We start from the raw sequence: 15555 nt of genomic DNA, 5'->3' as shown, positions 1-15555 counted from the left end.
TCCATACAGTATTATGAGCACCACATAGTCCTCAATACAATATAATGACTGAGCCCCATATATTGCTCCATGCAGAATAATGGACCCCATATAATGCTCCATACAGTATAGTGGCCGCATGTAATGCTCCATACAGTATAATGGGCCTCATGTAATGCTCCATACAGAATAATGGGCCCTATATAATGCACCGTGCAGAATTAGGCTACTTTCACACTTCCGTTGGTACGGGGCCATCGCAAACCGGGGGCCCGACGTACCGATGGACGTTGTGCTAAATTTAGCACAACGTGGGCAGCGGATGCAGTTTTACAAAGCATCTGCTGCCCATTGTGATGAGCGGGGAGAAGAGGGCGGAGTTTCAGCCGTTCATGCGTGGTCAAAAATGGCGGACACGTCGCACAAAAAAGTTACATTGAACATTTTATTGTGCCGACGGTCGGCCAAAACACGACGCATCCGTCACACATGTGGCCATACGTCACAACACGTTGCTAATGCAAGTCTATGGAGAAAAACTCCAAAACGACGCATTGCGACGTAGCCCAAAAGACGCAAGTGGGAAAGTAGCCTAATGGGTGCCATGTAATGCTCCACACAGTATAATGGCCACACATAATGCTACATACAGAATAATGGGCCCCATATAATGCTCCATATATAGAATAACGGTCCCCATATAATGCTCCATGCAGAATGTTGGGCACCATACAATGCTCCATATATAATGGGACCCATTTTTTGCTTTATAGAAAATGGGCCCCATTTAATGCTCCATACAGTATAATGGCCTCATATAATGCTGCATAGAGAATAATGGGCACCATATAATACACCATACTGAATAATAGGCTCCATATAATGCTCCATACAGAATAATGGGCCCCATATAATGCTGCATACAGAATAATGGGCACCATATAATGCTCCATATAGAATAATTGGCCCCCATAAAATACTGCATACAGAATAATGGGTCCCATATAATGCTGCATATAAAATAATGGGCCCCATATAATGCTCTATACAGAATGGGCCCCATGTTTTGCTCTATACAGAATAAGCCCCATATATTGCTCCACACAGAATGGACCCCTTTAAAATGCTGTATACAGAATAATGAACCCCATATAATGCTCCATACAGAATAATGGGCACCATATAATAATAATAATCTTTATTTATATAGCGCCAACATATTCCGCAGCGCTTTACAGTTTAACAGTTTCAAACACAACAGTCATAGGTAACAACGTTAACAATACAATAAAGCAAAATAAGACGACCCTGCTCGTGAGAGCTTACAATCTACAATGAGGTGGGGGAGATACAAAGCACAGGTGTGTATTTACAATGATGTATTTACAATGATGGTCCAGCCATCTTCAGGGGGTGGGGGGTAGATGGAGATAGTGAATGGGCTACACACACACACAAACATGAAATGACTTTGATTAGTTAACATGGTAGGCCGCTCTGAACAAATGTGTTTTGAGCGAGCGCCTAAAACTATGCAAGTTGTGGATGGTCCTAATATCTTGGGGTAGAGCATTCCAGAGGATTGGTGCAGCGTGGGAGAAGTCTTGGAGTCAGGAGTGGGAGGTACGGATGAGTGCAGAGGTTAGCAGAAAGTCATTTGCAGAGCGCAGCGGTCGGCTAGGCCGATAGACCGAAATGAGGGAGGAGATGTATGTGGGTGCCGCACTGTGGAGAGCATTGTGGGTGAGAACAAGTACTTTGAATTGTATCCTGTAATGAATGGGCAGCCAGTGTAATGACTGGCAAAGAGCGGATGCATCTGAGTAATGATTAGCCAGATGGACAACCCTGGCTGCTGCATTAAGGATGGACTGGAGAGGGGAAAGTCGAGTGAAGGGGAGGCCAATTATTAGAGCGTTGCAGTAGTCCAGGCGGGAGTGGATCAGGGCGACAGTGAGGGTTTTTGTTGTCTCCATGGTGAGAAAAGGGTGGACTCTAGAGATGTTCTTTAGGTGTAAGCTGCACGAGCAGGCAAGAGATTGTATGTGGGAGGTGAAGGAGAGATCGGAGTCAAACATAACACCCAGACTGCGCGCCTGCTGCCGGGGTGTTATTATCGGGCCACCCACGGAGAGGGAAATGTCAGATTTAGGGAGGTTAGTAGAAGGCGGGAGCAGAAGAAGTTCAGTTTTGGAGAGGTTGAGTTTCAGATAGAGAGCGGACATGATGTTGGAGACTGCAGACAGACAGTCAGTGGCGTTCTGTAGTACAGCGGGGGTAAGGTCAGGGGATGACGTGTATAGTTGTATGTCATCAGTATAATGATGGTACTGAAAGCCAAATCTGCTGATGGTCTGTCCAATTGGGGCTGTTTAGAGGGAGAAGAGAAGGGGGCCAAGGACTGAGCCCTGAGGTACCCCAACAGTGAGAGGAAGAGGAGATGAAGTGGAGCCAGAGAACAGAACACTGAAGGAGCGGTCAGAAAGGTAGGAGGAGAACTAGGAGAGAGCAGTGTCCTTAATGCCTAGTGACTGGAGCCTAGAGAGAATGAGAGGGTGGTTAACAGTGTCGAAAGCTGCAGAAAGGTCGAGGAGAATGAGCAGAGTGGTCACCGTTACATTTTGCTGTCAGAAGGTCATTGGTCACCTTGATGAGTGCAGTTTCTGTCGAATGTAGGGGGCGGAAAGCGGACTGTGAAGGGTCTAGGAGGGAATGAGTGGAGAGAAAATGGGAGTAGGCGGGAGTAGATCAGGCGCTCCAAGAGTTTTGAGATGAAGAGGAGATTGGAGACCGGTCTGTAGTTGTTTGTGCAGGATGGGTCGAGGGTAGGGTTTTTTTAGTAATGGAGTAATGATAGAGTGTTTGAAGAAGGAGGGGAAAATGCCAGAGGAGAGGGAGAGATTAAAAATTGTAGTTAGGTAAGTTGTGACGACTGGAAAGAGAGACTGGAGGAGGTGTGAGGGAATGGGGTCGGTGGTGCATTTAGTTGGATGAGAAGAGGAGAGGAGCTTGGAGACTTCTTCTTCTGTGATGGGATCAAATGTGGAGAGTGAGCCAGGGGAGATGCAGGGAGGGATGGGAGTCAATGCACTTGGTGTCTGGGAGCGGATTTCCGGACGGATATTGTCTCTTTTCTCAATAAAGTGGGAAGCCAGGTCGTCAGCACAAATGTCTGTGATAGGGTCTTGTACTTTTGGCCGGAGGAGGGAGTGAAAGGTGTTAAAAAGTTTCTTGGGGTTGTTGGATAGTGAGGAGATCAGGATGGTGTAGTAGGTCTGTTTGGCTCGGTGAAGGGCAGATTTATAGGTCCTTAACATAAATTTGAAGTGTATGAAGTCTTCTGGTGTGTGAGTTTTCCTCCATAAGCGTTCAGCACTCCTAGAGCATCGCTGGAGAAATCGGGTTTGCGATGTGAGCCAGCGCTGTTTCACTCTGTGTTTGGAGGTTCTGAGGGTGAGGGGAGCTACTTGGTCAAGGGTGCTTCTAAGCATATCATTGTAGTGATCTACAGCCAGATCAGGACAGGAAAAAGAAGAGATTGGGGACAATGATGAGTGTAAGGAGTCTGAAAGTGTATGAGGGTTAATGGCATGTAGATTTCTGAATGTGTGGTAGGTAGGAGAGTGCTGGGGTGGGCGAGGAATTGTGAGTGTGAAGGATAGAATGTTGTGGTCAGAGAAGGGAAGCAGTGAGCTATCTAGGTAGGAGATTGAACAGAGCCGGACAAAGACCAGGTCCAGGGTGTTACCGTCTTTGTGTGTTTCAGAGGTTGAGAGCTGTGAGAGGCCTAGAGAAGTGGTTAGTGACAGAAGCTGGGATGCAGATGTGGAAGTGGGGCTGTTAATGGGGATATTGAAGTCTCCCAGGATAAGGGTTGGGAGTTCTGAGGACATGAAGTGCGGCAGCCAGGCAGAGAAATGGTCCAGGAAGTGGGTGGGTGAGCCTGGGGGCCGGTATATGACCGCTACTCTGAGGGAGAGGGGTCGGAGGAGCCTGATGGTGTGGACCTCAAAAGAAGGGAATGAGAGTGATGGAATGTGCATTGTGGGGACAGGAGTATGCCGACTCCACCACCAGGTCTGTTTGTGGGTCTCGGGGAATAGGAGAATTGTAAGCCACCATGGGAAATGGCAGCAGGGGAGACAATGTAAGAGTCCTGGATCCAGGTTTCAGTGAGGGCCAACATATTCAGAGAGTTGTTCACCAAGTAGTTGTGCAGGAAAGGAATCTTGTTACATACAGAACGTGGATTCCAAAGGGTACAATTGAAAGAGAGAGATGAAGGAGTGCAAGTAATATTAATAAGATTAGTATGGTTTTGATATGTGGTAGGGGAGCGGTTGAGGTTGGGGGATGGGGGACCGGGGTGGGGGGAGATGTCTCCCGAAATCAGTAGGAGCAGGAAGATAAAAAGCAAGTAGTTTTTGGAAGTGTATGAAGTTTTTTTGTGCAGTGTGTTTGGGCAAGATGGGCTCCTTACAGAATAATGGGCCCCATAAAATACTGCATGCAGAATAATGGGTCCCATATAATTGTCACCATTGCGTCACATCAACCAGGGAGGGAGAGAAAATCGCATCATTGCATTGCAAACGCATTACACATGGATGACCATACGGAGAACACTCGTGCGACTCTTGGCAGGGAGACTCGGACCGATTTTTCATACGTTTAGTCTGACTCCGGCCTAATTATCGTTTCAGGAGGACTTGCAGCAGAATGTCTGTGTCTGCCATTAGCTCCTCTTCTGCCTTCTACTCTCTCTATAGAGTCTTATTAGTACCAACTTTGACTTTGTCTTTACTGTTGAATTTAGAATGAATGATCAGTCCAGGAGGAGAAAGAAGCTGATTCCAGTGATAAGAAATATTACAAAGTTGTTTATTTTCATGTTATTTATTAAAATTAAAAAGACGGTTACTCTTTAAGGTACACAAATATATTATTTATTTGCTAGTGCTATGAATATATTTAAATGCCCACATTCTTGAAATGAATTCCTAAACATCATATAATACATATTGGCATTACTATTTTTATTACTATTGTATAAATTAATATTTTTAGGTATCTAAAAACAAATATACAGTTCATAAATGGTTATTTCCACTGTTTATTCTTGTACAGATCATAGCAAACCATCATATGCAGTCCATTTCCTTTGCATCTGGTGGTGATCCGGTAAGTCCGTAACATTTTTGGTTTCATGTAATTACTAGCAATGAAGAGAAAACCCAGCAGACACATGAAATGATTCCTATCACTTCTAACCATGATGATATTGTGAAAGCATTTATCTAATTCCCTCTTTTTGACAACTGAAGTAGGGTCATCATAGCACATGAGAGGCTCAAATCTTGTATATGCAGCAGCATGCATGTCACAGGCAGTGTTTAAACTTCTTCGTTTGTAAAAATAGAAACACAGTGTTCATTTTATTTATTTAGTATTCATTTCCTTATTTTATAGAGCTTTGCTGTATTACATGCTTGCTATTAGGCTACATTCACACAATGCTTTTTTTGCTGCGTTTTTTTCCAGCTTTTTTTTATTGCATAGTAAAAATGCATGCCTGTTTTTTTTTTTCTTGACTGAACTGGAAACTGCATTGTTTTTGAAATCTGCAACATGTCAATTCTTTCAGCGTTTTTGCAGCATTTATTCACCCATAAAAAAGGAATGAGAAAGATCAAGGATGCTGCAAAAATGCTGCTAAGCGTTTTTGGTGAATGAAACTAACTTTATTAAACATGTACTGTAGACAAATCACAAAAGTAATCTGCACCAATAAAAGCTGCAAAAAAGCACTGCAAAAACAGTGAATTTTTTTTAAAACACTGAAAAAGGGGATTTTGAATGCAGCCTTTTTACTGTAAAGAGATGGTTTTGGCGGAGTATTTCTAAGTTCAGAGATGAAGTTGACAGACCTGAAAGTCCGATTGCATTTGGTGCTATTATATGCATACTGTATTTCATTTTAGTTATATAAATAAGATTAAAGTGTTATTCTCAACATTACTAACAGTTCCAATTAGAAAGTGTGTAAACAAGCAACTTGCCGCAGCTTTCAAGAAAGGAGACATTTTCAATCTTAATGCTCATGGTCCAGGGTACTGGCCACCACTGCAGTCTGGCAGTCATGTCTCAATGCCCAATGTGTACAAGCTCATTCTAATAGAGGTTATAAGTGCTGGTCTAAAGTTACTAAGATCGCTGAAGCACCCAGTCAGAGGCCAGCTTTCTATTCCACTGCTGCAGCATTGAAGATGTCCAGGAGAGCATTCCTGTCTCTGGTCTAAGCAATGTTTCATTACTAGAAAACGATGCCATTTTAAACAGGAAGCCAGGAGACTGGGGAGTGATGTCCCCCTGAAGATTAAACATCCATATCACTATAGTTTGTCCACCAAAAAATATCCTTCCATATATTCCAACTTGGCCATACGCTTTAACCCATTCCGACGTTGGGCGCAATAATACGCCCTTGTTGGACTCCCCCTGTGCCAGCGCCAGAGCCCGCACCATTCCGGGAACTTGTTAGCTGATCTATACAGCTTACATGTGCCCGCAACAGCCGCAGGTGGAATCGCGATCCACCCGCGGCTGTCAACTAGTCAATTTCTGACAATGACGTTTAACTCGCGCTTACCTGAAGCGTGTCCTTTATCTCTCGCATTGGTGACCCGTCACGTGATCGTGGGTCACCAAATGGTTGGCACAACAACAACCAGAGATTTCTAGCAGAGCTCTATGGCTGTCATAGCCAGATTGCTATGAGCGCCGTCCAGTGGTCGGCGCTCATAGCAATTGAGCGTTCTGCTACATACAGGCGATCTGATCTTCTGTGTGTAGCAGAGGCAATCGAAGTACTGCAGCTTCTATTCTCCCATGGAGACTATTGAAGCATGCAAAAAGTAAAAAAGTTTGTAAAAATAAAAAAATATAAAAGTTCAAATCAACCCCCCTTTCGCCCCATATCAGAAAATGGCACAATTTTTTTTTTTAAACAAACTTTGGAATTTTTTTTCACCACTTAAATAAAAAAGAACCTAGACATGTTTGGTGTTTATGAACCCGTAATGTTCTGGAGAATAATAATGGCAGGTCAGTTTTAGCATTTAGGGTACATTGTAAAAAAGGAAAACAAAAAAACACTGTTGAATTGCAATTTTTTACAATTTCACCGCACTTGAAATTTTTTACCATTTTCCAGTACATGATATGTTAAAACAAATAGTGTCGTTCAAAAGTACAACTCATCTCATAAAAAACAAGCGCTCACATGGTCATATTGACAGAAAAATAAAAAAGTTATAGCTCTGGGAAGAAGGGGAGCGAAAAACGAAAACCCAAAAACTGAAATACCCCTGGTTCTTAAGGGATTAATGGTTACATGTATGCCTCTGGGGTGTAACTAGCATCCCATGGTCCTCGGAGCATCTTTAGGACTGTGACCTCTTCATGACAATGCCAGTCCACATGTTGCTTGTGCTATTGTGAGCATGGCATGTGACCAAAATGTACTGCTATGGCTTACAATGTCTCCAGACATGTCTCCTATCAAGCACATATGGGATGTCATTGATTGTCAATTACAAAGTGAGCTGCCAGCAGTGGATCTTGATGATTTGTGTGCCCTAGTGCATTCAGTCTGGCAAAGAATTCCTCAGACGACCATTAATAACCTCACTGATAGCATGCCAAGTGCATGTATTTCTGAGTGTCATGCTAATACTCAGTACTGAATAAATTAAGATGTTTTGAAAATTTTGCGTTTTTCATAATTTGCATACCAGTAACATATTCATCGATCCTTTGATTTCAATAATTCCAAGACTTTCCATTCTTGCTGCAATTTCAATGTTGAGCAAAGTAGTAACTGTAGTTCTTCATTTCTCAACCCTGCGTAGAAAGTATGAGATGGGGATGCTATGTTATAGTAATAATGAAATATGTATTGGCTGGACTGCCATTATTGAATTTTTGATAAAGAATGAGTACTAAGCCTTAATCAATATCTAAAGTAAAGGTATGTAAAAGTATAAGTGTAACCTTATCAAATATAAAATGGGATAAAAAATCAAATTCTTTATATGGAAAAACTATCCTCAAAAAATCTAAACAAAAAGTGTAACTCCTTTATTTGTCTACTAGGATGCTACAGACTATGTTGCCTATGTGGCGAAAGATCCTGTTAATCGTAGAGGTAAGATCTATTATAATAAATGATTATTGCTGCTGTTATTGGAGGGCTAATAGTAAGATATCTGCACATTTTGTGTTTCCTCCAGCTTGTCATATTCTGGAGTGCAGTGACGGACTGGCTCAGGACGTTATCAGCACTATAGGCCAAGCATTTGAGCTTCGATTCAAACAGTATTTGCAGTGCCCTTCTAAGATGCCCGCATTTCCTGACCGGTAATATTAATTCACAGGCCATATCTTTGCTTTTATGCTTTTCCTCAGGGGTGGGCATACTGTACCAATGGTGCAACCTCTGCCCAAGTAGTATGCGGCCCACCTCTACCTCCAAATTAGGTGAAATTGTGCAATATGATGGGATATTGGACTACAAAGGGGCCATTTACTGTTCATCCACAGGGGCCCCTTCTGTCTGTGTCCCCCCCCTACTTCTCCTACTTTTCTTGATTGCCTCTGGCAACGTTTGTAATCATTTTACACATTTATACTGTTATATGTGTGATTTAGTGCAGAGATTCAAATACGTGCAGAAGGTTGAATTACTGTACGAATAGCAGCATAGTTTACCACGATCAACAAAAATTATGATTCTCTTTTTTTTTTTTTTAGGATGCAAAGCTTAGATGACCCATTATGGCCTGAAGAAGATGGGACTACAACAGAACCCCAATATTATAACAGTATTCCTAATAAAATTCCACCCCCAGGAGGAATCATTGATGAGAGATTAAGAGCTCAGCATCTAAATCATGGAGATAACTCACAGGTATATACCCTAGACCCATGAAGTAGTCAGGAGTTTTTTTTTTATTTTCTGTATTCTAAGTATGTAGGTATGAGCTTTTTACAAGGTATATCATGTCGTTTTGTCATTTGGAGTATATCAGAATTATTATTCCCTAGAAACAATATGGGGGATTCCTTCTGCGGTTAGAATTACATAGGTAAGACTGCACCTTCTGAGTAAGTCATCAGAACATACTGTCCTATGTCTTCACTTATGCATAGGTGTGGGGGCATCAGCATATGTTACAAAGCTGCTTTCTATAAGGGCGCTTTCTGAATAAGTATAGAACCCCTAAGTTGTTTGTCGTAGCCTTTTTTTTGTAATGAAATAAGTAAGGGCTGAAACAAAGTTGAGAGAGAAATGAGTTTCCAGCACCTCTTGTACTGATGCTGATGAAAAAGAACTACCCTATCAGAATGCCAAGGTAAAGAACATGAGAATATGGACATTTCCTATACATATTAAACTGACGTGGGCAATGAGAAAGGAAAACTTTTCTTTTACTCTGATTTTGGGTGAAATTATAGGTACAACGTTAATGTACTTTCAATGAAAGAAATAAAGATTTGCTACAATATACTGTAAATCTCCAATAAGTAGTATCCACATTGATCCCCAAGAATTCCCAGCGGAAAAGTAGCAGCTCCTCTCCATTAATGTCTGTTCCAATTCAACCCGTAGTGATCAGACAGTAATGGCACATGGAATTAGGTTTTCTGAATAAATATAATATATATATGATCATATATAAATTCATGTGTTAATTCACAGTTTTGATGCCTTCAGTGTGACTGTACAATTTTCATAGTCATGAAAACGCAGAAAAATCTTTAAATGAGAAGGTGTGTCCAAACTTTTGGTCTGTACTGTATATATCATATGTATATATATATATATATATATATATATACTAGATTGTGGCCCGATTCTAACGCATCGGGTATTCTAGAATATGCATGTCCCCGTCGCTGATTGGTCGAGGCAACCTTTATGACATCATCGTCGCCATGGCAACCATTATGACATCTACGTCGATACTGTGCCCGTCGCTGAATCAGAAACATGAGATGTCTACGTCCTTTATGACATCATCGTCGCTGTGCCCGTTGCTGATTGGTCGAGGCCTGGCGGCCTCGACCAATCAGAGACGCAGGATTTCTACGTCGATGCTGTGCCGGTCTCTGATTGGTCGAGGTCTGGCGGCCTCGACCAATCAGAGACGTGGGATTTCCAGGACAGACAGACAGACAGACGGAAAAACCCTTAGGCAATTATATATATACTAGATTGTGGCCCGATTCTAACGCATCGGGTATTCTAGAATATGCATGTCCCCGTAGTATATGGACAATGATGATTCCAGAATTCGCGGCAGACTGTGCCCGTCGCTGATTGTTCGAGGCAACCTATGACATCATCGTCGCCATGGCAACCATTATGACATCTACGTCGATACTGTGCCCGTCGCTGAATCAGAAACGTGAGATGTCTACGTCCTTTATGACATCATCGTCGCTGTGCCCGTTGCTGATTGGTCGAGGCCTGGCGGCCTCGACCAATCAGAGACGCAGGATTTCTACGTCGATGCTGTGCCGGTCTCTGATTGGTCGAGGCCTGGCGGCCTCGACCAATCAGAGACGTGGGATTTCCAGGACAGACAGACAGACAGACGGAAAAACCCTTAGGCAATTATATATATACTAGATTGTGGCCCGATTCTAACGCATCGGGTATTCTAGAATATGCATGTCCCCGTAGTATATGGACAATGATGATTCCAGAATTCGCGGCAGACTGTGCCCGTCGCTGATTGTTCGAGGCAACCTATGACATCATCGTCACCATGGCAACCATTATGACATCTATGTCGATACTGTGCCCGTCGCTGAATCAGAAACGTGAGATGTCTACGTCCTTTATGACATCATCGTCGCTGTGCCCGTTGCTGATTGGTCGAGGCCTGGCGGCCTCGACCAATCAGACGCTGGATTTCTACGTCCTTTATGACATCATCATCGCTGTGCCCGTTGCTGATTGGTCGAGGCCTGGTGGCCTCGACCAATCAGAGACGCGGGATTTCTACGTCGATGCTGTGCCGGTCTCTGATTGGTCGAGGCCTGGCGGCCTCGACCAATCAGAGAGCCGGGATTTCCAGGACAGACAGACAGACAGACAGAAAGACAGACAGACAGACAGACGGAAAAACCCTTAGGCAATTATATATATAGATATATATATATATATATTCATATCGCACTACTAAACCCGAAATCTTTGGACTTGTAGAAACATTTTTTTCGCTTTTAGTAGCTTGTAATACTGAGACAATACATGTAGGTCAAATATATTATACAGGAAATGTTCATATAACTCATACAAATTATGTTATTGTTAATCTAGTTTATGACTTCTACCGGAAGAGAGCAAGCTTATTACCAAGGTCGTCATCTGGTAGAAAAGTCTATTGAAAACTTTCAGCAAGCTGTAAAAAGACAAGGTAAGATGTCACACAGCATTTCTTTTAGCAGATGTCTATATCCTACAGAAATAGTCTATTGTAGTTTCTGTTTTGGGGCTTTTTTAACCCCTGTTAATCTGAGGCTATTAGGGCATAAAGGTAAAAGAATGTGTGGTAAGTGTCCGCAGCACTGCCCTCTGAAAAAGCTTTGTTTCAGGGAGGAAAAATAAGCAGTGGTAATGTCAGCAACCCCAGTCCTCCGATGAGGACCCCTTTGAGAATATCCAGTGCGCCCTGGGAGACTCAAACAAATGGTCATTAGAAGTAGGAAAAAAAAAACCACAGATAAGAAGTTAAGGGAGGGAATTTTTAATTGAAGTACATTAGAAAAGTAGTTTGATTAAATTAATAGATGTATAGTATAAAATTCACTGTTAGTGACAACCTCTTATGGTTTGGTAAGCATAGGCTTGAGAAAAAATATTACTTTTCTATTGTTGCATTTTTTTAAATAATATAATAACTTTTTCAGCTTCTTTGGACATATACAGTGTTCCAGAAGGAAAGTCAACAGCTAATCATGCAAACAATGCACCCACATATGTGAACACACAACACATGAACAAGAAAATGCTAGGAGCTCTTCAGCGGAGTGTGGATGGTTTGTTCTGTGGATCAGTGGACAGCTGTAAGGATATAAGCCCTAGAAAAGATTTGTTTGATATGAGTAAGTACTATCTATCTATCTATCTATCTATCTATCTATCTGTCTATCTCCTATCAATCTATCTATGTACAGTGAGGGAAATAAGTATTTGATCCCTTGCTGATTTTGTAAGTTTGTCCGCTGACAGACATGAACAGTCTATAATTTTAAGGGTAGGTTAATTTTAACATTGAGAGATAGAATATCAAAAATAAAATCCTGAAAATCACATTGTATAAATTGTATAAATTTATTTTCATTTTGCAGTGAGAAATAAGTATTTGATCCCCTACCAACCATTAAGAGTTCTGGCTCCAAAAGACCCGTTAGATTCTCCTAATCAACTCATTACCTGCATTCAAGACAGCTGTCTTATATAGTCACCTTAATAAAAGACTCCTGTCCACAGATTCAATTAATCAGTCAGATTCTAACCTCTACAACATGGGCAAGTCCAAAGAGCTTTATAAGGATGTCAGGGACAACATCATAGACCTGTACAAAGCTGGAATGGGCTACAAAACCTTAAGCAAGTAGTGATGAGCGAGTGTGCTCGTTACTTGAGATTTCCGAGCATGCTCGCGTGTTCTCCGAGTATCTTGGTCATACTCGTAGATTATGTTTGCATGATTTGCAACTGTTAGTTAACCTGAACACATGCAGGGATTGCCTGTTTGTTAGGGAATCCCCACATGTATTCAGGTTGTCTAACAGCCACAAATCATGCAGCTGCGATGACACAAACATAATCTACGAGCACGCCCAAGATACTCAAAGAACACGCTAGCATGCTCGGAAATCTTGAGTAACGAGCACACTCGCTCATCACTATAAGTAAGACGCTGGGTGAGAAGGAGGCAACTGTTGGTGCAATAGTAAAAAAATGGGAGAAATACAAAATTACTGTCAATCAACATCGATCTGGGGCACTATGCAGAATCTCACCTCGTGGGGTAGCCTTGATCATGAGGAAGGTGAGATAAGCCTAAAACTACATGGGGGAACTTGTTAAGGATCTCAAGGCAGCTGGTACCACAGTCACCAAGAAAACCATTGGTAACACATTACGCTGTAAAGGTTTAAAATCATGCAGTGCCCGCAAGGTCCCCTTGCTCAGGCACTTGTACAGGTCAGTCTGAAGTTTGCCAATGAACACCTTTATGATTCTGTGAGTGATTGGGAGAAGGTGCTGTGGTCAGAAAAAAATTGAAGTCTTAGGCATTAACTCAACTCGCCATGTTTGACCCAAAGAACACCATCCCCACGGTCAAGCATGGAGATGGAAACATTGTTTTGGGGGTGTTTCTCTGTTAAGGGCACAGGAATACTTCACCGCATCAATGGGAGAATGGATTGAGCCATGTACCGTAAAATCCTGAGTGACAACCTCCTTCCCTCCACCAAGACATTAAAACTGGATCATGGCTGCGTCTTTCAGCAAGACAATGACCCAAAACATATAGCCAAGGCAACAAAAGAGTGGCTCAAAAAGAAAAAAAGAAGCACATCAAGGTCTTGAAGTGGCCTAGCCAGTCTCCAGACCTTAATCCCTTAGACAACTTATGGAGTTGAAGTTCTGAGTTGCCAAGCAACAGCCTCAAAATCTTAATGATTTAGAGATGATCTGCAAAGAGGAGTGGACCAAAATTCCTCCTGACATGTGCGCAAACCTCATCATCAACTACAAAAAATGTCTGACTGCTGTGCTTGCCAACAATGGTTTTGCCACCAATAATTAAATCTTGTTTGCCTATCTATCTATCTATCTATCTATCTAATATCTATCTAGAAAATATAAAAAAGAGGCAGCACTCCAATACTTATCAAAATTCAAAAAGGACTTTAACAGCCCTTGTGGTGTGGCAATGTTTCGGCTACAATGAGCCTTTCTCAAGCCTGTTAAAAACAACCCAGTAATTTAGATTGTCATCGTAGGTGAACAGTTCCACTTTCACATGTGTCATATGTCTGCTGAATAATTCTGTTTTTCTCTCTCCCTCTCATAAATTCAAATAGGGATTATAGATAAGAGTACAAGGGCAGAAGACTTCGGGAAAAGCAAATATTCCTACATAGAATCATATGCATATGACATTTATAGTTATTATCTTTGTCCTTTCTAATCTTAAACCAATATCTCTTCACGTACTCCTAGCTATAAAATACGATTAGTGTTAGTGATGAGTGAACGTCCTCTGATAATGTGTTATCAGAGCGTGCTCGGGTGCTAACAGAGTGTCTTCAACTTGCTCAAAAAATATGTTCGAGTCTCACAGCTGTTTGACACCAGCAACACATGAGGGATTGTCTAACAAAATGGCCATCCCCGTATGTGTTTCGGATGTCAAACAGCTGCGAGACATGAAGGAGCATGTTTTCGAGCACATCGCAGACACTCTGTTAGCACATGAACATGGTCGGATAACACCTTATCAGAGCACGTTCACTCATCACTTATTAGTATCCATTATATTGAGAATCATCTATTTACAACCAGTAATAATTTTAACAATAATGTTAATAACCTTCCTGCAGAACCATTTGAAGATGCTTTGAAGAACCAGCCTATGTTAAATAAAGATGCCTCAGTAGACTGCTCTAGTCCACTGTTATCCAGAGCTGCCATCTTAACTATTAACGAAGAACTGAAATCAGAAACCTGGTATGTAGGAGAAATGTGCAGGAAGGAGGCCGAGAAATTACTTACGAAGGACGGAGATTTCCTTGTTAGAAAAAGCATCAATAATCCCGGTTCTTATGTGCTGACTGGCATGCACAATGGACAAGCCAAACACCTTCTTCTGGTAGATCCTGAAGGCACGGTAAGTACTTTGCGTTTTTAGATCAGAAAACAACTGTGATAACCTGTACTTGAAGTTTTATGCCTAAATTAATGCATTATTTCTCGTATGTAAGTTATTTTTTTAATAGTAACAATCAGGGATTCAAGCCCCATTTTCTGGTATTGCATAGAGATCAAAAGCAGCGAAATACTGAAACAATGCCCTGGCACTAAATAAATTTAAAATTTATGCTAATCGAGGAACAGGACATAAGAGTTCTGTCGCAATAGATTGGGGCTTGCAACTCTTGTTAGAACTAGTAAGAAAGGGATTTAAATAAAATAATAAAATGATCCATTTTTTACAATATACACACCTCAACATTGAAATTGCAACAACAAGAATGAAGAGTCGTGGAGATATGGAAATCCCAGGAATGATAGACATGTTAGTGATATGCATATGGCAAAAAAAATTAAAGTAAAATTTTTAAAATATTTCGATTTATTCAATCTCAAGTAAGAGTGCACCACATATACTTTAAATACACTCACATGCATTGGCATGGTATTAATGAGGTTATTAATAGTTGTGTGAGGAATTGTCTGCCACGCTGAATGCACTTGGGACAATCATCAAG

General features: G+C 41.6%; 1 protein-coding gene across 3 annotated transcripts in view; it reads left to right on the top strand.

Moving 5' to 3' along the window:
* The window catches only part of SHC3 (SHC adaptor protein 3), a 135297-nt gene that overhangs the window by 104079 nt on the left and 15663 nt on the right, over positions 1–15555 (top strand). For all 3 annotated transcript variants that reach the window (XM_069762180.1, XM_069762174.1, XM_069762184.1), the window contains 7 exons: positions 5107–5160; positions 8134–8185; positions 8271–8397; positions 8791–8947; positions 11369–11465; positions 11959–12153; positions 14668–14954. In XM_069762180.1, the coding sequence (XP_069618281.1) occupies positions 5107–5160; positions 8134–8185; positions 8271–8397; positions 8791–8947; positions 11369–11465; positions 11959–12153; positions 14668–14954 (969 nt within the window). The remainder of the gene's footprint in view (positions 1–5106; positions 5161–8133; positions 8186–8270; positions 8398–8790; positions 8948–11368; positions 11466–11958; positions 12154–14667; positions 14955–15555) is intronic.

Source organism: Ranitomeya imitator, chromosome 1, assembly GCF_032444005.1.
Source record: "Ranitomeya imitator isolate aRanImi1 chromosome 1, aRanImi1.pri, whole genome shotgun sequence".
NCBI classification, from domain to species: Eukaryota; Metazoa; Chordata; class Amphibia; order Anura; family Dendrobatidae; genus Ranitomeya; species Ranitomeya imitator.
This window is presented reverse-complemented; position numbering and strand designations above follow the sequence as displayed.